Source organism: Meles meles, chromosome 7 (genome assembly GCF_922984935.1).
Source record: "Meles meles chromosome 7, mMelMel3.1 paternal haplotype, whole genome shotgun sequence".
NCBI lineage: Eukaryota > Metazoa > Chordata > Mammalia > Carnivora > Mustelidae > Meles > Meles meles.
Genome location: NC_060072.1, coordinates 64692913 through 64717981, shown reverse-complemented (window position 1 = coordinate 64717981; position 25069 = coordinate 64692913). Strand labels below are relative to the sequence as shown.

At 37.8% G+C, this 25069-nt stretch overlaps 1 protein-coding gene across 7 annotated transcripts in view; it reads right to left on the bottom strand.

Moving 5' to 3' along the window:
• DENND5B (DENN domain containing 5B) overlaps positions 1-25069 on the bottom strand; it is a 216369-nt gene that overhangs the window by 72670 nt on the left and 118630 nt on the right. For all 7 annotated transcript variants that reach the window (XR_006819526.1, XR_006819523.1, XR_006819522.1 and 4 more), the window contains 2 exons: positions 6871-7058; positions 128-664 (listed from right to left, as the gene is read on the bottom strand). Coding sequence is in view for 2 of the 7 variants with exons in the window: in XM_046010883.1 (XP_045866839.1) it covers positions 128-664; positions 6871-7058 (725 nt within the window). In the remaining 5 variants the exon portion in view is untranslated. The remainder of the gene's footprint in view (positions 1-127; positions 665-6870; positions 7059-25069) is intronic.

Sequence of the window (25069 nt, the reverse complement as noted above, 5' to 3'; positions counted from 1 at the left end):
GTTCTTAATGGGAAGGGAGAGAGGAAAAATCTGTGGTTAAAAAAATTAACAAAATCAGTAAGACAGTCCACTAAGAACCACAAAAAGGGAAAGGAAGGTTTTTTTTGTTTTTGTTTTTTTTTTTTACTTTGTCAAAGTTCTGCATTTGTTCTCGGTTGGTCAGCCAGGATTCCATGTCCTGGGCAGTCTGAATCACAAACGCTTCATAATCTGCAAACATCTGTGTAAAGCGGTTAGCAAAGACCTCACGGAGCTGCACATTGAGCTGGTAGTCCCTTAGTTCTGCCTCTTCACACTGCAGTTTTAAATCCTTTTCTTTTTCACTCAGTGTGGCAGAGAGGTCCATTTTTTCCACAGTCACACCGGTCCGCTTGGCCAGAGCTTGGAGGCGGGCTATGGTTTCATTGCCCTTCAGTAACTCATACATGCTGATGTTGTTAGTGGAGACGTTACCATTCTTCTTGTCATTAACCAAGTCCTTCAGAACCAGATTCTTCAGTTTTGTGGCACTCTCACTGCAATGGAGGCTGCCCTCAGGAGGGATCCCAAATTGAAGAAGCACTTCAGAGAGTTCCTGGATAAAATCTATCTTATTGGGGAATTGTGGAAATTCTTCAGGCAGTTCAATAAAATGGTTGTCAATATCCACAAAACACAAATTAGCCTGAAAGAAAATACAGAGGTTTTTAAAATAACATTTTTATATTCTAAAATATTCTTGCCAACTATTAAAAACAAAATCATAGATTACACATTACCTTTTTTTAAATTGAGATGTAACTAATATATAACATTTTGCTTCAGGTATGTGATTCAATATATATTATGAAATGATCACCACAGTAAGTCTAGTTAACATCCACCACCACATATAATTACAATTATTTTTTATGACAAGAACTTTTAAGACCTTACGATTGCCTTTTATGTTAACTTTCTGAAGGTTGAGAATTTTTATTCTTTAAAAATAAATTTCTTTTTCCAGCATTTTTCCCCTATGTGAGTATTCCATACCATAATTAATAAAAATGGATAATTTTCTCTGGATCTTAGCAATGTGTTATCATCTGGGCATGATTCTGTAATATATGACATCTCTGTGCCATTCCTAAATGAGTAAAGGTGCACAGAGTTGTAATAACTTAGAAATAGAAGGCACGGAGTAAAATGAGCACTGGCTGAATCCAGTCAGAACTTTCTATGCCATTCCACTGCTCTGACACCATTTGTAATTCAGAATTAACAATAACTGCTAAATTTTAGCAGTTGTAGTCCCCTTAAATGGGATGAAACTGGCAAAGAACAATCCAATTCACAGAATATCCACAAATTTTCATGCTATCCAAAATTAGCTTCAACCTCTTAGCAAAACCATTTCAGAAGTTATCAGACAAACAGCAGGAGGGAGAGAGTGATAGAGATAAGTGCTTAGACAATTACAAATGATTACTCCTTGAATAATTAAGAGCTGATTTTGGAGATATTTTTGAGTTGAAAAAAAGACAAAATAGTAATCAGAGGAAAATTTTTTTGAGTTTGCTTACACTGTAGATTGTGAATTTATATCGAATAAAAAGACTTTTAAATATTTTCTAAGTAGTTATGGACAATTCAAAGGGCCAAGTACATGTATTAAATTCTCATTATCCCTCAGGTATGTGATTATAGTAGACTCCAAAACAACATTTTACTTTTCCTACTCATACTCTCTTAATCAGAACAAGGTTGTCAGTGTAAAGGAAGACTGTGCTCATGGACTGTGGGAGGGTGGGAAGCCAAAGGTATAGCCCATCACATAAAATTGATCCTGACTACATTAGTGGCTGGACACAGGGCAAAGGGTGGAAGTTAACCAATAGAATAGGAAGTTTCAATTCCAGTTTCCCCTTCTCTCCCACAACCCTGCCACCCAGTCAGCCAGGAGACAATTCACACTGCCCTTTGATCCTATGTGGCAACATAAGGTGAAAAGAGGAGAGCAAACAGTTGGGTTTTTATTTTTCTCTTTTCATCCCTGCTCTTTATGTCAGATGCTAACGCACAGGAAGTACAAATTTCTGTATTTAGCTCAATCAAAACTCCAGATTTCCCCCTATCTAAAAACAGATAATCAACAATGCTTCTTCTCAAGCCTGAAGTGATTTCTGAATCCAGCTCTTTAATTCTGCAGATGAAGAAACTGAGGCCCAAGAAGTTAGGTGATTTCCTGACACCTGTAAGCACCCTCAAACAGCCTGGTGGCTTAAAAGATTTTTTTCTCCCATTTTCTTCATCTCCAAGATCAGTAGTTTCCTCTAAATAAAATAAGAGATGAAGTCGAATCTTTCTGAAGACAGTACTGCTGCCTACAGCTTTCTTTAAATCCATATCTTTATATACGTATCTCTAGTCTCTAGAAAGCAGGATGTGTTGAAAGGCTTAGGGGAGAAAGTAGGTCACTACAATTCAAATGGATGATTCAGTATCTTTAAAAATGGAAGAAAAAAATTCACCAACTTGTTAATCTAAATGTTAGCCAACCAACCTCCCACCACTTACATTTTGTACTGTCTCCTTCATTAATGCCTTCCTGCTACCCTTTTCTATCCTTCTTCTATGAAAAAACACTACATCTGGGAAATTTTAAAGCTTGTTATGCTCCTACAATTTCTGCTGAGCTGAAAGGGTAGAGCACGGTGGATGTTCCAGCACCACACTACTGACCTGGCTTCAATGTTCCCATAAGTCTCAGATACTTCCCCATGACTGTGTATATGGGCCCCTTAGGGCCTTGATTATCACAAAATGAAAACAGGGCTAACTTATGAAGACTAAATGAAGAAAAACCAAAAAGCCTTTTTTCCTAAAACAAAGAAGTCCATACAATCGGGCATTCGGATAAGTCACTTTTTAAATTTTAATAAAATAATAATAATAATTATAATTATAATAATAATAATAATAATAATAAAATAATATTATTATTAATTAATTAATATTATTATAATAATAAAAATTATTATCAGAAGAGCTCAAGAAATTTTATATACATAATGAAAAATACACTTGACTCTCTGTTTTACATTGTTTTAGGACTATTTCTGTATCTTAACTGATCGATGCTGCTCACACATTCATGGTAAGTTATCACTTCTAATTAAAAATAGAAAACATGGAAAAAAAATAGAAAACATGGACGCATGGGTGGCTCTGATGGTTAAGTGGCTGCCTTTGGCTCAGGGTCCTGAGATCGAACCCCACATCAGGCTTCATGCTCAGTGGGGAAGCCTGCTTCTCCCTCTGCCTCTGCTCCCCCTGTCAAATAAATTTTTAAAAAATTTTTAAATAAACAAGTAAATTTTTAAATATTTTAAATTTAAAATTTTAAATAAATAAATTTAAAAAAATCTTTAAAAAAAAAAAGAAAAAACATTCCCTTAATAGAAAGGCAACAAAGACTTGAAATTCAATCATTTCTTCTGCCATGAAGCTTTCCTATGTCCCTACCCTAAAGGCATTCTGATTTCCTCCACATATATATTTAGTTCATTCATTCCTCTTATTTTCTCTTTTAATCTGTTATTAATATTTATAAATGACTTATTTTGGAAAGCAGAAATTTTATCTTATTTAATGTCTCCTACACTGGTAGTATATGAGACAACTGTATGGTGAATGAATGAATATGGCTCAAGGAGATGGTCATTTTTTGGTACCCCAAAAATGTACACAGGAGAAGGAGGTATCCAGGCATGTGAGGCCAGGGCAGCTCTTTCCATGCTTAGTAAGGGATATAGTTTTTCAATGGCTGAAGTTAAACTGGCAAAGGGTAAGGTGGAAGAGAATATGTAAAATATTCCCACAGACATAGAAGACTCTTATTCTCACAAAACAAACTGAAGGTTGTCGGGGAGTTGGGATGGTAGGGCCAAGGTGGTTGGGTTATGGACACTGGGAAGGGTATGTGATAGAGTGAGTGCTGTGAAATGTGTAAACCTGATGATTCACAAACCTGTACCCCTGGGGCAAATAATACATTCTATATTAATAAAAATAATTTAAAAAATAAATAAAGAATGCTTCTCCAATAAAATAAAATAAAGTAAAATAAAATTGTCCTCTAGAATCTCAGGGTAAGCTACAACAAAAAGAAAAGTGGAAAAGCAATTCTAATTTAGTTTTTTGATTTTTTTTAAAGGTTTTATTTATTTACTTGACAGACACAGATTACAAGTAAGCAGAGAGGCAGGCAGAGAGAGAGAGAGAGAGAGGAGGAAGCAGACTCCCCGCTAGGCAGACAGCCTGACACAGGACTTGACCCCAGGACCCTGGGATCATGACCTGAGCTGAAGGCAGAGGCTTTAACCCACTGAGCCACCCAGGTGCCCCTAGTTTTTTATTTTTTTGCCCACGATTTACTGTAAAGATAAGAATGGGAGAAAGTGAGGTACAGTTCTCCTCAATTCATCCACAGTACTATATCTTTTACCATCACTCTCCCCAACCCAACCCCCAAAAAACAATATAACAAAATGGCTACCTGTGCCTATCATTTTAGAACTATGGGGAAAGTAAGTGGGTGGTTAATTATAAGTCTATGTACTTAGTTATCTAGCAACTAAAATCATGCCTTCTTAAAATAATCATTTTGTAAACTTATCATTTTCATAACTATTCTAAGAAACCCAGTCACTATTTTTTTTTTTTTTTTTGGCTTGTCACTATTTTTACTTATTGTGTTTTATTCTACAGTTTTCAGGGAAAGGAGAGAGGAGGTGAATACTATGAGTGAGTATATTTAAGTCACTTTTTTAAATGGCTATTTTTATACTTACTTCTCCAAAATTATGTGAAATAGATTACTTCATCTCATTGTAAAATGTTACAAGCACAAAGTGGTATGTGTGCATTCTAAAGATAAACAAACTTAAAACTTCTGAATGCTCTTGCAGCAATGTCTGTGATTTTCTAATTTTTTACTCATTAGATCAACACTTCAATAAATGTACATGCTCATCTATTCAGAGAGTCAGCTGTTAGCATTTCCTTCTAAAATAATGATGTACTAACATATATACAGAAGCACTGCTTTTTCACAGCTGACCTAGGTTATTTCCTGTTTTTCTACTCTCCGAATAGATGGGCATGTACATTTATTAAAGAGTGTGATTTAATAAGTAAAAAATTAGAAAATCACAGACATTGCTATAAGAGCATTCAGAATTTTTAAGTTTATCTTTAGAGTCAGAGAATACATGCAGATATGGAGAGAAAAAGATTTCCCAACTACAAAAATATCAAGCGGGCATTTAAAAACTCTCAACAATTAGAATTCATATAAAAAATGGAAAGAATTTTGTACACCTAAACATATTATCTTATAAAAATATCATTTGGTTAATATATAAATAGACCAGATATTCAACAGGAATCTAAAACACAACACTATTTAAGTCCTTAATCTTAAATTTCATTTAAAATAGATATGGCTATTTTATTTCTTTTTCCTTGAAAATTTAAAGGATTACTTTTTTGAACCAACAAGATACTTAGATTAAAGAGAAAACAAGAGAGTTCAGGTAACAGAGAAAAGAGATATAATGGGGAGGCAAAAGCAGAGAACATGCATAAGCTCAAAAAGAACAAGACAGACTACATATGTATTTTATATGATCTGAATCAAGCTATTTTCCCCTGAACAAAAATGTTAATTTTGGTAGGGAAACATTCACTGGAATAAAGTAAGCAATGAATGATTACAGGAATCCATTGCAGGGTATAATGGTTGTGGCTTAGTGTGTTATTTTAAATTCACTTATTAAAATGAGAACATCTATGGGAAATAAGAACAAATAAAAGCAAAGCATAGCATGGAAGATTTTATTAACAAAGGTGCTAATTAAAGAGCTAATAATATAAGGTAGTTAACTACTTAATGTTTTGTAATAGGCCATGGCACTCTCATCAGTATTTATTTTTTTAAAAAATTTTATTTATTTATTTGACAGAGAGCACAAACAGGGGGAGTGGCAGGCAGAGGGAGAGAGAGAAGCAGGCGCCCCGCGCTGAGCAAGGAGCCTGACACGTGGCTTGATCCCAGAACCTGTGATCATGACCTGAGCAGAAGGCAGATGCTTAACCGACTAATCCACCCAGGAGCCCCAATACTTCATTTCAAAGGTTTTACATTCCAATTCTGAGTACCATTAAGGACAGCCAAAAACTAGATTCAAAATGCTTCCAAGAATTCCTATATTCTTCTTAAACCACATCTGAAAATACAACCCACGGAAAGCATAGTAACCTTAAGGAGGTCTTAAAGCCAGAGGTTAGAATTTTTATCTCAATCACCTAGTCAAGCTGACATTTAGAAAAAGTTGGTAACTAGCTTTAGGTCTGAAAACAAAGAATGCTGAAGTATTTGATATCTTCATTATCCACAGCTTGCTGAGCGATGTTACTTTTCTTTGATGGAAGTCAAGAATCAAATTCATCTCAATTAACATAATGACTTTAAAGATTTTAATCATGTGAAAACCCGGGCTATATTGTTTAAAAGGAGAATTTTTAACATGAATGGGGAAAAGAAATTAAATGTTATTAGAATAATGAAGCAACTAGATCATGCTACTTTTGTTCCATCTTCACAAATTTATAGCTGTGAACATTTGCTACTGTCCTGTTTGAACCATGCTGAATTAATAACTAGTCATGGTAACCCTCAGAAGTCAGGATTTGTGCTCTTTGGCTCAGGCTCTACCCTAGCTCTACTTCCAAGATTCAGGACCATCAGAGACACAGTTTAGACAAAGACAATGCTGTCTAACAATAAAGTGGCCTTGACCTGAATCAACAAATAGCAAATGCTTTATCACTCATTATAAGTTTTACCTCTTGAGGAAGTTCTAGTTTAGAACGGTCAGTTCCTTCTTTTGACTGAAGGCCCATCAGATAAGGGACAGGAGCATCAAGAAAATGTAGCAGAGAAGCAGGGAGGATGGGCACATAAACATGCTGCCACTGAAATGGGAACAAAAGTGTGGTGATGCCTTCCGCCACAGTCATCAAGCGTTGATAATCTGTACAGAACAAGGAAAAAAGGAGGGGAAGATTCCAAATAAAAACATAATCACTGCATTAAGCTTGAAAATACTAATTTTCAGAAAAAAGATCTTATTATAATAAATAAAGTGTTTCTTTGTGATCATGCAGAAAATAGGTCAATTCTTTCCCAGCATAATTAAAGAATTCAATGGTTTCACTTGAATGGTACTAAGGAGGTTTGAGTAGGTGGGAAACATTATCTTATTCTTCCTTCTGAAATCACCGGTATGTAAGTTTACATTCCCTTAAAATGTGGAGGAAAGAAGAACTAATAAAATTGCTCTTGGTATGTCTCCCACTAAAAATGTACCAGGATACTGCTACTGATCAGTTTTTGTATACATGCATATGTATACAATGTGGAGGAAATGTGGAGGAAAGAAGAACTAATAAAATTGCTCTTGGTATGTCTCCCACTAAAAATGTACCAGGATACTGCTACTGATCAGTTTTTGTATACATGCATATCAATATAATCACCAATTCAGAGGCTCTTTTTTTCTTATATATATGATCAAGGTTATGGCCTATGGTTATCCTGATTGTATTTATCTTAGCCTTCATTTTGTGGGTATAAGAAATCATAGATATATGCATTCATAATCATACTTCCTATATTTAACCCCCAACTACATAACTATCAAATCTAGAAACAAAGTGAAAGTTACCTGAAAATTAAAGGTTGATTTTTGCTGTTTTCTTCACATGAATTAATCAAAACCACAAACTGCTTATAATATTAAAGTGCCCTCCCGATTTTATTGAGATATAATTGACATATAACACTATTAGTTTTAGGTGTATGACACAATGATATATGTATATACTGTGAAATGATTACCACAGTAAGTTTGGTTAACATCCATTACCTCACACAGTTACAAACAAGAGGTGACCCTCTTAAACTACTCTGCCATGGGGGTGCTTTATACGTCCATTGTCTATAATCCTTATTTAAGCCTTTAGAGACAGATGTGTTTAGAATTCATTATTTCTTTTATAAAGGTAGTATTGTGGGGTGCCTGGTGGCTCTCTTAGTTAAGCATGCATCTGCTTCAACTCAGGTCATGATCCTGAAGTTCCAGGATCAAGCCCTGAGCCTCGAGTAGGGGCTCCCTCCTCACAGTTTGCTTCTCCCTCTCCTGCTCCTTCCCCTGCTCATGCTCTGTTTCTCACTCTATCCCTCAAATAAATAAGTAAATAAATAAATAAGATCTTAAAAAAAAGGTAATACTGTGCATATACTACATACATGAAATATCTAGGTTAGCACCCTCTAATAAAACACATTAATATTTCCGCAGCAAACTTTTGAGTGTCCCAATAGGACAGATAAAAAATTTAAATAGGGTCACTCTGGTTCAGGTCTGCTTTTCCAATAAATGAGTTACAAAAAGAACCTTTGATTTTCTGCAATTTTTTGGATTTAAAAATTGAAGAGAAAGGATATTATTGACTTGTAATTTTGCTCTCACAGAATTCACTATGCACAAAAACAGTAAAATCTGGGGCAGTAAGATTTTGGGGAAGCCTTTTAAAAAAGGTTAAAAAAAATGATCAGATGCTATTTGGTTTCTATCAACCCAGAGAACACCTGACCAAACATAAACAGGATGTTTTCTGCTTAAAAATCTCTCTCATGTTGTTTTATACTTTGTAGACAACTACCTTTAGTAGTCTAAAGTAGGATTTTGGTAATGAATCAACAGCTATCCATACCAAGTATACTTTAGAAGTCTCCTTATGTGATTCACTATGAAGACTTAAATTTTATGGTGTGCCTGGCTGGCTCAGTGAGTAGAGCATGTGACTCTTGATCCTGGAGTTCTAGATTTGAGTCCCATGTTGGGTGTAGAGATTACTTAAAAAATTCTTTTAAAAGTGAAACCTGTTTATAGGAATACTTTCAAAACACAAATACCAGGTGACCTGACACAGGAACATGAAGAGCTGACCAAATTACCTCAGGTGGGGAGGGGACATGGACTCACACATGCGCGTGCGTGCACACACACACCCCAAAGGACTCACATGAACACACACACACCAATGGACTCATATGAACACACACACCAGTTGAGGTCCAGAGAAGCTGGGCTGAGACTGCTGGTACTCAGTGGAGATGGGTCAAAGAAGATCAGATAATCAGCTACCTACCATTTTGCTAGTCAACAGGCAGATGTCTAAGCCATAGGAGATGGGGGTCTTCATCACATGGGTATGGGTGCACAGCTGACCTGAAACCCCTGAATCTGTTGAATGTCCCTACTAATTGTAGCTCTGAATTATGACAGGACTCTATAATGGCACTTGCCCTGTGGGCTTTTTTCTCCACTGTGGGCTCAGTAAGGACAGAGTGGTACCCATTTTATCCTGTTTTGCCCATAAAGCACAGGGCCCAGTTTATTGCAGTGCTGATCAGCTGATCAAAACTTACTGACCATCCCCATCCCCCTGCCCCCAAATTTCTTTTAGAGCGAGCGTGAGTGCACAAGTACAGGCAGAGGGGAAGGGGCAGAGGGAGACAGAGAATCTCAAGCGGACTCCATGCTGAGCATGCAGCCTGACGTAGGGGGCTAGATCTCACAACCCTGAGATCATGACCTAAGCCAAAATCAAGAGTTGGATGCTTAACCGTCCGAGCCATCCAAGAGCACCTACTGCCCAAATTTAATGTGCCATCAAATGTTATAATTTTCTCCTCTTCTTGTAAAAGTCCTAACAAAACACAAAAAAATAAGGGGTAAGAAGGCATGCAGATAAACTATGAAAAGGCCAAATTCAGGGAATCATCTTTAAGATTCTCTTTTGTTGGTCACCCATTTCAACCAAGGATTGGAGTCTTTTTTATTTTTGTAACTTTGGCACCTTATCCCAGCATCTGACATATAACATATGTCCAAAAAATGTATTTTTTAAAGATTTTATTTATATATTTGGGGGTGGCAAAAGGGGGAGGGTCAAAGGGAGAGGGGAAGCAGGCTCCTTGCTGAGTGCAGAGCTGGAGCCGGACATGGGGCTGGATCCCAGGACCCTGAGATCATGACCTGAGCTGAAGGCAGACACTTAACCAAATGAGCCACTTAGGCGACCCTGTAAAAATACTTTTTAAACAAATAAATGAATTAGTGGGATCAGACTACATAATTTTGCTGGATAGCCACAACTTAAATAGACAATTGACTAGATGTTACCCACATCTCTCAGAGGAGAAACTGTGTACTCAAAAATCATATTTCTTGGATGTTCATATAATTCAGTTAATTATCTGCATGCCCACTTATAAAGAAAATTCAAGGGGCATCTGGGTGGCTCAGTGGGTTAAAGCCTCTGCCGTCGGCTCAGGTCATGATCTCAGGGTCCTGGGATCCAGCCCCACATCAGGCTCTATGCTCTGCAGGGAGCCTGCTTCCTCCCCTCTCTCTCTGCCTGCCTCTCTGCCTACTTGTAATCTCTGTCTGTCAAATAAATAAATAAAATCTTAAAAAAAAAAATAAAGCACATTGTTGCTCTACCAGGAAGATGTATTCCACATGTCACTCCTGAAGTTTGAGGAAAACAGAGCTCATTGAAAAATTAAGAGAAAGGGGGAAAAAAAGGAAGAAGGAAAAGAAAAATTAAGGGTAAGAAAAAATTAACTTCAGTCACCTCATTTACATATTTTACAATTTGACTGTATTCAAAATGTACAGTATGTACTATGTAGATGGGCTAATAGAAAAATAACTTGATTGTTCCAGTATTTATTTGCTAACTTTTAAAAACTGCTATTAAGTCAGGGTGCCTGTCTGGCTTAGTCAGAAGGGCATAACAAATCTTCATCTTGGGATGGTGAGTTGAGACTCACGTTGGGTACAGAGATTACGTAATAAAAACTTAAAAAAAAAAAAACCCGAAATAAATAAAAGTTGCTTTAGTTTAATAAAACTCTACAGAGTTTTATTGTTGTAAACAATTATAAAAATAAACTATTATCAGGGGTTTTTTGGTATTGTTAAAGATCAGTTTTCTAAAATAATCACTTCCTTAAAAAAAGTCAATGTTTCTAATTTCAAAAGCAAAAATGAACTTTTGGGACTTCATCAAGATCAAAAGCTTCTGCACAGCAAAGGAAACAGTCAACAAAACAAAAAGGCAACCCACGGAATGGGAGAAGATATTTGCAAATGACAGTACAGACAAAAGGTTGATATCCAGGATCTATAAAGAACTTCTCAAACTCAACACACACAAAACAGATAATCATATCAAAAAATGGGCAGAAGATATGAACAGACACTTCTCCAACGAAGACATACGAATGGCTATCAGACACATGAAAAAATGTTCATCATCACTAGCTATCAGGGAGATTCAAATTAAAACCACATTGAGATACCACCTGACACCAGTTAGAATGGCCAAAATTAGCAAGACAGGAAACAACGTGTGTTGGAGAGGATGTGGAGAAAGGGGAACCCTCTTACACTGTTGGTGGGAATGCAAGTTAGTGCAGCCACTTTGGAGAACAGTGTGGAGTTTCCTGAAGAAATTAAGAATAGAGCTTCCCTATGACCCTGCAATTGCACTGCTGGGTATTTACCCCAAAGATACAGATGTAGTGAAAAGAAGGGCCATCCGTACTCCAATGTTTATTGCAGCAATGGCTATGGTCGCCAAACTGTGGAAAGAACCAAGATGCCCTTCAACGGATGAATGGATAAGGAAGATGTGGTCCATATACACAATGGAGTATTATGCCTCCATCAGAAAGGATGAATACCCAACTTTTGTAGCAACATGGACGGGACTGGAAGAAATTATGCTGAGCGAAATAAGTCAAGGAGAGAGTCAAGTATCATATGATCTCACTTATTTGTGGAGCATAACAAATAACATGGAGGACATGGGGAGATGGAGAGGAGAGGGAGTTGAGGGAAACTGGAAGGGGAGATGAACCATGAGAGACTATGGACTCTGAAAAACAACCAGAGGGTTTTGAAGGGGTGGGGGAGTGGGAGGTTGAGGAACCAGGTGCTGGGTAATAGGGAGGGCACGTACTGCATGGAGTGCTGGGTGTGATACCAAAACAATGAACACTGTTATGCTGTAAATAAACAAATAAAAAAAAAAAGTCAATGTTTCTAATTTAATTAGTTTCTTTAGGGAAAAAAAGAATAACACTAAAATCAAAGTTTTAAAAAAGGACTACAGTTTTTACATAACATTAAATGGGAGAAAAAAACTGCTTAAATGTCTTTAAGTAATTTAATGTAGGGGGATGTTCTTCCTCCAATCCCTTACACATTTCTAGCTTATGAATAACTTACTTAAGAATAATGTTTGTTTCTTTGTTTGAAGATTTTTACCTATTTATTTGAGAGAGAGAGCACGTGCGTGCACCTTGCACACACAAGGGGGCGGTGGAGTGGTGAGAGGGAGAAGCAGGCTCCCCACTGAGCAGGGAGCCTGAGGGGGACTGAGATCATGACCTGAGCCAATGGCAACAGCTTAACCAAAGGAATAATTTTTTAAAAAAGATTTTATTTATTTATTTGACAGACAGAGATCACAAGTAAGCAGAGAGGGAAGCAGAGAGAGAGGGGGAAGCAGGCTTCCCACGGAGCAGAGAGCCTGATGCGGGGACCTGAGATCATGACCGGAGCTGAAAGCAGAGGCTTTATCCACTGAGCCACCCAGATGCCCCTGGAGTAATTAAAAAAAAATATTTACTTATTTGAGTGAGAGAGAATGAATCAGGGGCAGAGGCAGAGAAGATGACTCCTTGCTGAGCAGAGTAGGAAGACCCATGTGGGATTTAATCCCAGGACACTGAGATCATGACCTGAGCTGAAGGCAGATGTTTAACTGACTGCAAGCCACTCAGGTGCCCCAAGAATAATGTTTTTAAGGGGTGCCTGGGTGGCTCCATTGGTTAAGGTCCGATTCTTGGTTTGATCTCATGGGTCATGGACTCCTCGCTCAGCAGGGAGTCTGCTTGAAAGATTTTTTCCCTTTGCCCGCAGTCCCAAACCCTTTCCCAGCTCACACTTGTATGTATAAGCACACATACTCTCTCTCCCTAAAAATAAACACATTAAAAAAAAATAATGTTTTTAAGGAAAAGGAGGAATGAGAAGATCCATTTGGTTAAGAAATAGTAATCATTTATTCTAACAATGCTCTTCAGTCAAAAGTCCCAGGAACACACCTGTGTTTGAACGAGGTGGGTTTACTACACCTTATGGACCGGGAGCACACACACCTTGGGGATCTGTGGAGTGTCTTCATAAGAGGGTTTAGAGATAACCTATTACAGCATCTGGGCTGGGTTTGGATAATTTTAGGGAGGATATAAGGAAGTAGAGACTTGCTTTGGATTAGATACTGTCACAAATCAAGGCAATTCTGTGACAGGGTATCTCAATAAATCTGATCTACAAGGAAGGCAGATTAATATGGAGTTAGAACTGTATTTGGTAAGGAAGTGAAGCAGCAGTTAGTATTCAGTGAGAGAAGAAAATGTCTGGTATTCTGTGAGGTGCACAGTGATGTTGCTTGAACTGGATCTTCCTGTTGGACTATTTATATTCTATAGAACAACATGGCTCAGTTTCACAACTGAGCATCAGATCAGTATGCAGTAACAGTGAGCCCTAGCTTCAGAACTAGATCAGTTCCTGGATATCGGGGGCTACTTTAATATTTCTTTCTCAATTGTAAGCCAGACAGAGGTGAAAGGTTCAAGACTATATGCAGTCTGATCCTGTACCCGTTACATATTTATCACCCCTCAGCTCCAAATTCACTCAGCACTGGTCTATGATAATGGACTAAACTAAGTATTTTCTTTTTACAGTGAGCACAATGCTAAGCTTTGCCAGGAGAAGGCGATGCAGAGACACTGTTTCTCTCCTCAGTTCCAGTGCACAATGGCAGTGTTTTGTTTGTTCTTACTCCTGTTGCATGGTTGATCAGTGGTGTGGTTGTAGGAAGACATCTGGTAGGTACACTTCTCCAGCCATACGCCCAGTGGGAGCAGCCTCAGTGACTGGGCCAGTGGTCACCGTCTCATGGCCCCCCTACCATGGATATTGTACACTCAGATCTCACACTGACAGTGGTGTTCTGACAGATCCTGTGAGCCCACTCACCAGCCACAGCTCAGTTGTACCTCAGAGGTTTGTTTCCCTTTGCCCAGAGACTAAGGATCAGTTCTGGACCAGGTACTTGCTTGGGTATTCTATGCCTACTCTTGCCAGTTCTGTGTTCTCTTCAAGACTCATTGAAATGCCACATCCTTTTTTATAATGCAATTTTTTAGCACAAACAAGACAATTTTTTAAACTGAATCAAGAAATAAAAGAGCTTTCTTCTTTAAGTATGTTTTGAAATATTTAAGGAAAATTATTTGTTTGATATGCAAAGTGAAGAATGTGTGAAAGACATTATTTTCATATTTAAGACATGCCTCAGCATGGCATATGAGGCTCCCCCTGACTTGGTCCTTTCCTGCCTCATTTCTTACCACCACCCTATACACAGTCAAATTATTTGCCTGTAATTAATTCACTGAATCTAACATGTTTTCACAGGTTTCTATGCCTTTGTATATACTTTTTCTCTGTCTAGAAAGTCCCCTCCCCTTTCAGGGCTTGGCTGAGTTCCACTTTTTCCTTACTGTACCATCACCTGCCAGAGAGCAATGACTGTATTTTTAATATTAATAATATTAATATTTTATATTTTAAATCTTTAAACTTTAAAATAGTTAATATTTTAATATAAATATTTAATATCTAATATATACAAATACACCTATATATTTACATAATATATAATATTCAAAATACTTAATATTTTAAATATTTTATATCTTAATATACTATATTTTCAATACTAATATCAATATTAATATATTATTAATATAATGTCACATTATTATTAATAAATATAATAACTATTTTAAAGTATTTTAAATATCAGCTTACACATAGTAAGTGGTCAATAAGTGTGTGTTAAGAAATTACTATGTTAATATCTAAGCATTAAACTATTTAGACATTAAAAAAATTACACTTTACCACATTATACAGAATATACTGTCAAAAATTTGCCTAGCAGTGGCTTGTATGCAGAACCTGGGAGGGCCCTGCCTCCACCATCTCAGGCCCTGTCTCACCAGCATTATTGTGGAGAACGAGGTTAGCCCCACCAGGACAGCTGATGGTCCTGCAGCTACACCTGAGGTAGGGGTCACAGGACCAGCAGTGGCATAAGGCAGCTCCACTGTTGGCCAGCAGCTCAGTATCCAAGGAGGAGGAGGCCATGTTGAGTGGGATTTGCATACTGCAAGGTGCTGAAGATGGAGGTTTGAGGCCGGTGGTGGCCAGCATACCTCTGATGAACATCATGATACGGCTAGATTGCACACCTACAATCCTGATGCTGGCTTTGAATCCTCCAGTGCATGCATCATTCGGTTTATCTCTCTAGCTCCAGAAATTCATCTCAGATATTGCCAACAACGTCCTACAGCACTTCAAAATGAAGGGCACAGCCTGTGGAAGCTCCCAAAGCAAGAGCTAGGATTACCAGTTTTCTTTCTTTCTTTTTTTTTTTTTAGATTTTATTTATTTATTTATTTATTTATTTGACAGAGAGAGAGATCACAAGTAGGCAGAGAGGCAGGCAGAGAGAGAGGAGGAAGCAGTCTCCCTGCAGAGCAGAGAGCCCGATGCGGGGCTCAATCCCAGGACCCTGAGATCATGACCTGAGCCGAAGGCAGCGGCTTAACCCACTGAGCCACCCAGGAGCCCCCTTTCTTTCTTTTTTTTAATCAGTTTCCTAATGGAAGAGAACTTGACCTCTGATCTCAGCAAGTATGGCAATGATGTGAAGAAGCTGTAGTACACTTCACTTGAGCCAACCCAAATGTACTTGTTTGTTCTCTTGTCCCCACACTGACCTGTTTTCGTAATAAACTACTGTAACAGCAACAAAAACTGCATAAAGCTCACAAAGACATCACAAAAGACAGAATACAAATCCAAATCAACATAAAAAAAATTCAATCTCCAAAATCCCAAGCATAATGAGCCACATTTTGCTTATCATGTTCACAAAGAATTAAAAAGAAAATCACAGCAAAGGTGTGGAGAAAAAGTGTTTTCATAAGTTGCTAGGGTTTCTATTTGGTAGTATCTATCAAAAGCTTAAAAATATACAGAATTTTTTTTTTTTAAAGATTTTATTTATTATATATGTGCTGCCGAAGCGAGCACAAGATTTTATTTATTTATTTGACAGAGAGAGATCACAAGTAGGCAGAGAGGCAGGCAGAGAGAGAGGAGGAAGCAGGCTCCCTGCTGAGCAGAGAGCCTGACGTGGGGCTCGATCTCAGGACCCTGGGATCATGACCTGAGCCGAAGGCAGAGGCTTTAACCCACTGAGCCACCCAGGCGCCCCGATACAGAATTTTTGACCCAGCAATTCCGATTCTAGGAATTCACCATCTAAGTATACAAAAACATAAGTACATGATGTGTTACATATAAAGTGTCATTTATAACATAAACTATTTGTAATATCCCAAACACCTAATAAGAGGGATCTGATTTCTACAGTTATGGCTAGTTATATAATGGGATATACTGGAGTGATTAAAAGCACATCTATATTATTAACAGAAAACCAGAGTGTCTTTGGCAGCAAATAGGTATTAAGAGTTTGCTAAAATTCCATTTCTGGGTATATGCCCAAAAGAACTGAAAGAAGAGATTTGAAAAGATATTTGCATATCCACGATTTTAGTAGCGTTACTCATAGTAGCTAAGAGGTTAAAGCAACTCAAGTGTCCATCAATGGATAAATGGATAAACAAAATGCAGTATATACACACTGGAATATTAATCCTAAAAAGGAAGGAAATTCTGACACATGGTACAACATGGATGAACCATGTTGGTTCACTGAGGTTCACCCATGTTGTATGAAATGATAAGCCAGTCACAAAAAGACAAATATTGTGTGATCTACTTATATGAGGTATCTAAAGCAGTCAATCATAGAAACAGAAAGTAGAATGGTAGTTGCTAGGGCCTGGAAGGAGGGGGACATGGGTAGTGTCCAACAGTTACAGATTTCCAGTGTTACAAGATGAAAAATTCTAGGGACTGACTGCGTAACAATGTGAATATACTTAATCCTACTGAACTGTTCACTAAGGAATAATTAAGATGGCGAATGGTATCTATTTCTTTTTTAAAAGATTTATTTATTTATTTTAGAGAGAGCCAGCAAGCGTGCATTGGGGGTTGGGCAGAGGGAAAGGGAGAGAGAAAATCTCAAGCAGACTCCCCAATGAGCATGGAGCCCAACTTGGAGCTCTATCTCATTACCCTGAGATCACGACCTGAGCTGAAATTAAAAGTTGGATGCTCAACCAACTAAGTCACCCAGGTACCCCAGTATGTACTTCTTTAAACATAATTTTTTAAAAACTTGATTAACTACAATGGCCACGGTCGCCAAACTGTGGAAAGAACCAATATGCCCTTCAACAGACGAATGGATAAGGAAGATGTGGTCCATATACACTATGGAGTATTATGCCTCCATAAGAAAGGATGAATACCCAACTTTTGTATCAACATGCACAGGACTGGAAGAGATTATGCTGAGTGAAATAAGCAGAGAGAGTCAATTATCCTATGGCTTCACTTATTTGTGGAGCATAACAAATAACATGGAGGACATAGGGAGATGGAGAGGAGAAGGGAGTTGAGGGAATTGGAAGGGGAGGTGAACCATGAGAGACTATGGACTCTGAAAAACAACCTGAGGGTTCTGAAGGGGCGGGGGGGGGGTGGGAGGTTGGGGGAACCAGGTGGAGGGTATTATGGAGGGCACGTATTGCATGGAGCACCGGGTGTGGTGCAAAAACATTGAATTCTGTTACGGTGAAAAGAAATAAAACAAAACAAAACAAAACAAAAACCCAAAAAACTTGCTTAACTAGGGGTCAGCCCCTCGGTGACTCAATCAGTTAAGTATCCTGAGTCTTGATTTTGGCTCAGGTCATGATCTCAGGGTCCTGTGATTAAAGGCCCATGTGGGACTCCATGCTCAGTGGGGAGGTGGCTTGAGAGTCTCTAACTCTGCCCCTCCCTCCCACTCCACTTTCCCTTTCTCTCTCAAATAAATACATAAATCTTTAACAACTTGTTAAACCCTAAGCTATATGAAAATAATATGTGGGCAAAAGAATCCACAAAAAATGGATAATTTATGAGAATGAATAATTTGAATTTAACTTAAAAAGGAAGTTTCATTTGATGTTAGATGACTTTTTAAAAATATACATGTGTTTCAAATTCAAATAGGGTTCTCAAAAATAGGTAATGAATGAAGTATTTATTGAGAATTGCTTTTTATTAAAAATTCTTTTTTAAAAAAGATTTTATTTATTTATTTATTTGGGAGAGAGAGGGAAGGAGGGAGGATGGTAGGGGAGGGGCAGAGGGAGGAGAGAATCTCGAGCAAACTCCCCACTGAGTGGGGAGCCTGAAGTGGGGCTTGATCCTAGGACCCTGAGATCATGACCTGACCTGAAGGCAGACACTTAACTGACTGATTGACTCAGGTGCCCCTAAAAATTCTTATTTAATTCACAAATTTAAGAGCAAAAAGTACAAAAAGTACTTTAATCACAAGTTAGCCATGACACTCTGTAGAACCTCCAAAAAGCACTGGGAATGGATTGACATCAGGCATTTTTAAAGCAAATTACTTAACAGGAAAATACGCCTCTCTATTCATAAGAATATAATTTTCTAATATCCATTACTAAAATAGTATCTCTTATTATTTCAACAGATAAAAGTATCTATGTATATAACTATGTACTTAAATTGTTTAAAGTAGATTAAAAATAATGGGTAACTGTTGGCAAAAGAGAAAACAGACATGGATTATTTTCCCATTTTATATTATTAATAGTTAAATTATGCCTAGCAGTTGTTATATTCTGTAATAGTTGACATAAGCAATCTGTTCATTTTAATTTTAATTCAGTGATCTTTTTTAAGTATTTCTATTATGGCAGTATTAATGGCAGTATGATGGACTAGAACTAAAAACTAGAGCCTAGTCTAAACTAAAAAACGCTAAATAAAATAATTTCAAAACACCAAACTCATGAATGAATGGATTTGCAAAAAGTACGGGAAGAGGTCATTAGAGGCCAGGAAAAAAAAATGGGAACAAGAGTCCAGTATGGTAAAGCTGAAGTATTTAAGGGTCTTTGAAGCATATACTGATCCAAGGGACACCTACATCTCAGTTTTATTTCTATGCATGTTTAAAGAACAAAGTCCAAGAAGGACTGGGATTCAGACAGTAGATACTCTTGCATAAAGCTAGGGTCTACATGGGAGAAACCTCAAGGAGAAGGGATCAAGAAAGGAAAAACAAAACAGGAATAATAAAAGAAACAATGTACTATCAGGAAAGTTGTCTGGCCTGCCCCTAACTCTGGAAGGGGGTGGGGGGAAAGTCTTTTGAGAATTCCTATCTACTGTCCAGCTTTTGGGTAAGTTTAGGGCCCAAACTCATGCTATCTGCTGTATGCCCCAAAGAAACAAAAAGGTGAGAATTTTGCTGGAGGGTCGGGGGGCGGGGGGCGGGGGGGGGGGGGGATGAGGTAACTGGGTGATGTAATGAGCACTGGGTATTATACAACACTGATGAGTCACTGAATTCTACCTTTGAAACGGACAATACACTATATGTTAATTAATTAAATTTATATTTAAAAAATGAAGTAGATATACGTTAGGCTCCACGCTGGGTGTGAAGCCTACTTAAAAAAATACTAGTAAAGTAGACCTGTGTTGCCAGTGAACTCAGATGCTTGGTGAAAGAAAATATAAATCATTCCTAGAGGAATAAACCCTCAATCTTTAACCCATTAGATACTGAATTTATCTGATAAATAATATGAAATACGTATATTTAATATGTTTATGGAAATTAAAGAAAGAATTAAGGCGTAAAACTGTTTTAGGGCCACTGAAAGTAAAATGTCAAAGGAAGGATTAACTACAGACTAAACACAGGTAAAAAGAGAATTAGTAAGCTGGGAAACAGATATGGAGAAATCACCCAGAATGCATCAAAAAGACAAAAAGAGAGGTTGAGAGATATGGAAAATGGAGTGAAACAGATTAACAGGTTTAATTAAAGTATCAGGAGGAAAAATGGAAAAAAGGTGGATGGAAGCAATATTTAGAAAGATGTTTGAAAAATTTCCAAAAACTATTGAATTACATTAACCTTAGATTTCACAATGAATCACAAGAGGAACAAATAAAAAAAACAAAACGCTCATCTAGATAAATTGCAGTCAAAATATAGGTCATCAAAGGCAAAAAGAAAATCTTATATACAGCCAGAGTGAAAAGACAGATTTCTGGCCATGAAAGGACAATTAGGGTGACTGTGATAAATTACTTCTCAACAGCTACACTGGAAACCAGAAGATGGTAGCATCTTACTCTCAAAGTGCTAAGAGAAAGAAAATAAAAAACCAGTTTTAACCTAGTGTTTAATATCTAATAAAATCATTCAAAAACACAGGCAAAGGGAAAACAGTTTCAGATGAACAAAATCTCATTGAAAATGTCACCTCGGGGCGCCTGGGTGGCTCAGTGGATTAAGCCGCTGCCTTCGGCTCGGGTCATGATCTCAGGATCCTGGGATCAAGCCCCACATCGGGCTCTCTGCTCCCTGGGGAGCCTGCTTCCTCCTCTCTCTCTGCCTGCCTCTCTGCCTACTTGTGATCTCTCTCTGTCAAATAAATAAATAAAATCTTTAAAAAAAAAAAAAAAGAAAAAAGAAAATGTCACCTCATTTGGGGAATGTCTAAGGATATACTTTAGGAAGAAGACTGAACCAAGAACTATTTAAGATACAAAATAGAATGTGAATTTTCAAGAAACAGCAATTGTGGTATTAAAAAGAAAACCACAGGGGAGCCTGGTGGCTCAGTTGCTTAAGCATCTGCCCAAAGTCCTGGGATTGAGTCCTGAATTGGCTCCCTGCTCAGCAGGGAGTTTGCTTCTCTCTCTCCCTCTGTCCCTTACCTACCTCCCACCCCCTACCCTACTTGTGCTCTCTTGCTCTCTCTAGGGAAAATAGCTCTCTCTAGGGAAAATAAAGAAATATAACCTTTAAAAAAATAAAATTTAAAAAAAGAAAACCAGAGATCTAAAATGGAGTTACTTATACTAGGCCATGTTACCAACCCCAGGACTTAGTACCTAATCTAATTACAGTTTCAACCTCCCCCCAAGAAAAGCAGTCTTAACTGGTCAGTCTGGAATTTCCTGGTCAGCACTGGTGAGGTAATCCACCTAGTGAGATCCTTTTGTCCCCACAGGAAGGTGACCTCACCCAAAATAATCCTTTCTTCTGTTTATGACTTCCTTATCCTACATTTAAAAACCTTTCCCTTTCCAGGGGCACCTGGGTGGCTTACTGAATTAGGGGTTTGCCTTTAGCTCGGGTCATGATTCTGAAGTTCTGGGATCAAGCCCCACGTCGGGCTCCCTTCTCGGAGGAAGACTGCTTCTCCCTCTCCTCCCCAGTTGTGCTCTCTCTTACTATCTCTGTCACTATCTCTCTCAAATAAATAAGTAAAATCTTTAAAAAACAAAACAAAACAAAAAACTTTTCCTTTCTATAGACCCTTGGAGCACTCCTGTATTTGTTAGATGGGATACTGCCCAATTCATGAATTAATAAAGACAATTACATCTTTATAATTTACTTGGTTGAATTTGTTATTTAATAGTTGGTAAAGTTAGTCTACGGCCATACTACCCTGAACGCGCCCGATCTCGTCTAATAGTTGGTAAAGTTAAACAAAATCAAGTGTATAAAGTAAAAATGTCCTATATGAAGGATTAACAAAATTCTGAATAACTATCAAATAAGCTATGATGGGGGTGACTGGAATTAAAGCATTTTACAATATTAATAAGTATTTTTAAAGATTTTATTTATTTGACAGAGAGACACAGCGAGAGAGGGAATATAAGCAGGGGGCGTGGGAGAGGGAAAAGCAGGCTTCCCACTGAGCAGGGAACCCCATGCAGGGATCAGTCCCAGGACCCTGGGATCATGACCTGAGCTGAAGGGCAATGCCTAATGACTGAGCCACCCAGGCGCCCCAAAGGATTAATATTTTAAAGATTCTCACTGACATAAGACTAAGTGTTTATGTTAAAATTCCAAAATTTACCATTAAGAAAGGGAAACAGAGCTGATAACACAGAAAAAAAAACTGCAATGAGAAAAAAAGCCATTTCAGTTATTTTAAAAAAAAAAGGCAAAAAAGGAAGAAAAGCCAGACAAATGGTCAAAATAAAAAAATTTAAAAATTCTTATAATTAAATAATCAAAACACTAGACACTAAGACTTATGGGATGTAGCCAACACAAGATCCAAATGCTCAAAGACTCAAATGTTAATATCCAGGGAGAGGGGTAAAAGGTAGATTTAAAATAATTAAGTCCAGGAGGTGCCTGGGTAGCTCAGTGGGTTAAGCCTCTGCCTTCGGCCCAGGTCATGATCTTGGCGTCCTGGGATGGAGCCCCACATCAGGCTCTCTGCACACCAGGGAGCCTGTTTCCACCCCCCTGCCTGTCTCTGCCTACTTGTGATCACTGGCAGATTGAAAAAAAAAAAATCTTAAAAAAAAAAAAAAATTAAGTCCAAAGGAAACAGTAGAAAGAAAAGAACAATAATGGAACTAGAAACTAAACAAAAAAAAGATGTATTTATTACTTCTTTATCTAAATATTCTTCATGAATATTAACAAGGATAAAAGTTCTTTAAAAAGAGTAACATAATCAACACACTTCAGGTAAAAATAAGCAAGGAGAAAAGAGAAAGGGCTCAAATAAACAGTATTCAGAATAAAAAGGGAGACAAAACTACAGATAAAGCAGAGACTATGAAGAAAAGGAAATATTAAGACCTTAGGCAAAAAGTTGAAAGTTTTAGGCAAATAAGCTGAAAGTTTTAGAAACTTGTTCCTAGAGAAAATATAAATGAACAAAAATTGATTCAAGAAAAAAAATTAAATAAATTGATTCAAGAAGAGCCAAAGGAGCTTCTTCTAGGTTGGAGAGATACACTGAGGTGTTGTGTCCCAAGAGCAGCATGAAAACTCTGTAGCACCCTCCCCCACCCTCAGGGCATTTCCTACAAATCTCTTCCATTTGTCTGTTCCTGAGTTTTAGGTTTTATAATAAACTAGTGACGGTAAGGAAAATGCTTTCCAGAGTTCTGTGAGTTCTTCTAAACAAGTTACTGAGTCTGAGTGGTGGGTTGTGTAAACTCCTGAATGTGGAGTTGTCTAGGCAGCAATGAGGGTTGCCTGGACACCCCATTTGTAGCTAGTGTCTGAAGTGAAGACCAAACCCCTAAACCTGCGGAGTCTGATGTTAACTCCAAGTAAATAGTATCAGAATTGAACTGAATTGTTGCATACTCAGTTGCTGTCGAACTGACTGGTGGTAGAAAACAAAGAAGCTCTTGTTTAGTGTCAGGAAACACCTATCATTCCGTTTCAGAAAATGTAGGATTCACTAGAAAGGCCCAGATTCACAGAAATATGTGGTTTGGGAAGAGAAAGGATAGAAGTGTGGGGGATGAGAAAACTTTGATTCCTAGGTAGCCTGATGGCCACCAAAGGTATGGAACAGCAGCTGAGGTAAGTTACGGAAGGTAAGAGTTACCAATGGAATTTATAGATGAATCCAGCTCCAGGGAAACTGGTTCATGAGCTGCCTGAGGAAATGCAAACCGGTAAGAAAAAAAATGCAATACATAATCCCTTCATTACTGTTATCTATAATAAAAAAAATAAAATTAAGAGAGTTCTGGGTCACACCTGACATTATACCAAGCTGAACTTCTGCTGAGTAGCCTTAAGGCTGCCCTAAAAGGAAAAAATTATGTGAGGCCAACAAATAGCACTTCTAAGAGACCTTTGGTCACTCCAGTTTATACTGCAGAGTGGAGCAAAACCAAGAAGCTATTGAAACCAGGGGGTATAATGTGAAGGAGCTATCTCATTTTGTAGATCAGTATCAACTTCTTAAAGAACCCTTTTTTAAAATGGATTGAGAGAGTAATTCAGGAATGGTATCTTTGTTTTGAAATGCTGCAGGGTAGAAGAGCATGTTTGGGTTGATGTAAGTAAGACCCACAACTAACTATGAGAGGATCACATGTAGCTATCCATGATCCACACACATAGCAGGTTACTCCTGAAGGAACAGATAGTCTGGTGGACTGGATAAAAGTTTTTGTAAAGTCTGTTTATCCTGAGGAAAGGGGACTGCCTGACTCCCTCTTAAATACCAAGTGGAACATCCTAGATGAAACAGTTAATAGGCTTCATATGCAAGCTCTGTAGGATTGGCTTTATAGTAACTGGGATACTCACCCACTGAATATGCCCATTACCCAGGTCACGGTAAATGCTGGAGGCTCTTTCTGCATAAATACCTCATGTAACCTTACTGCCACAAAATCAGTCAGAGAAGCCTTCTCAAATTTGCAATCTTGAATGAATTTGCTCCTCATGAATACTAAAGGTGCTAATAAAAGTATTAAATTAACAAGAATATGTGGAGTGGCAGAAGGGAGTCAAGGGACTTTTCCCAACAGGGTGAAAATCTTGTAGGTTATCAAGAAATAGGGTGAATAAAGCAAATACTGATAGGAGTGAAACAAAGAGGAAAAGGAAAATAAGTGTCAAGTGACTCATTCTAGCAGGGTGTAAATCTTTAGACGATTATTGAAAAATGGGATGAATAATATAGACATTGATAGGGCTGAAACAAAGTCGTAATAACAATACTCTCTAAGGCTAGATAGACCAAAGGAACCCCTTGTTGGTACTCTTACATTAAAACATGCCAAACAAGTTG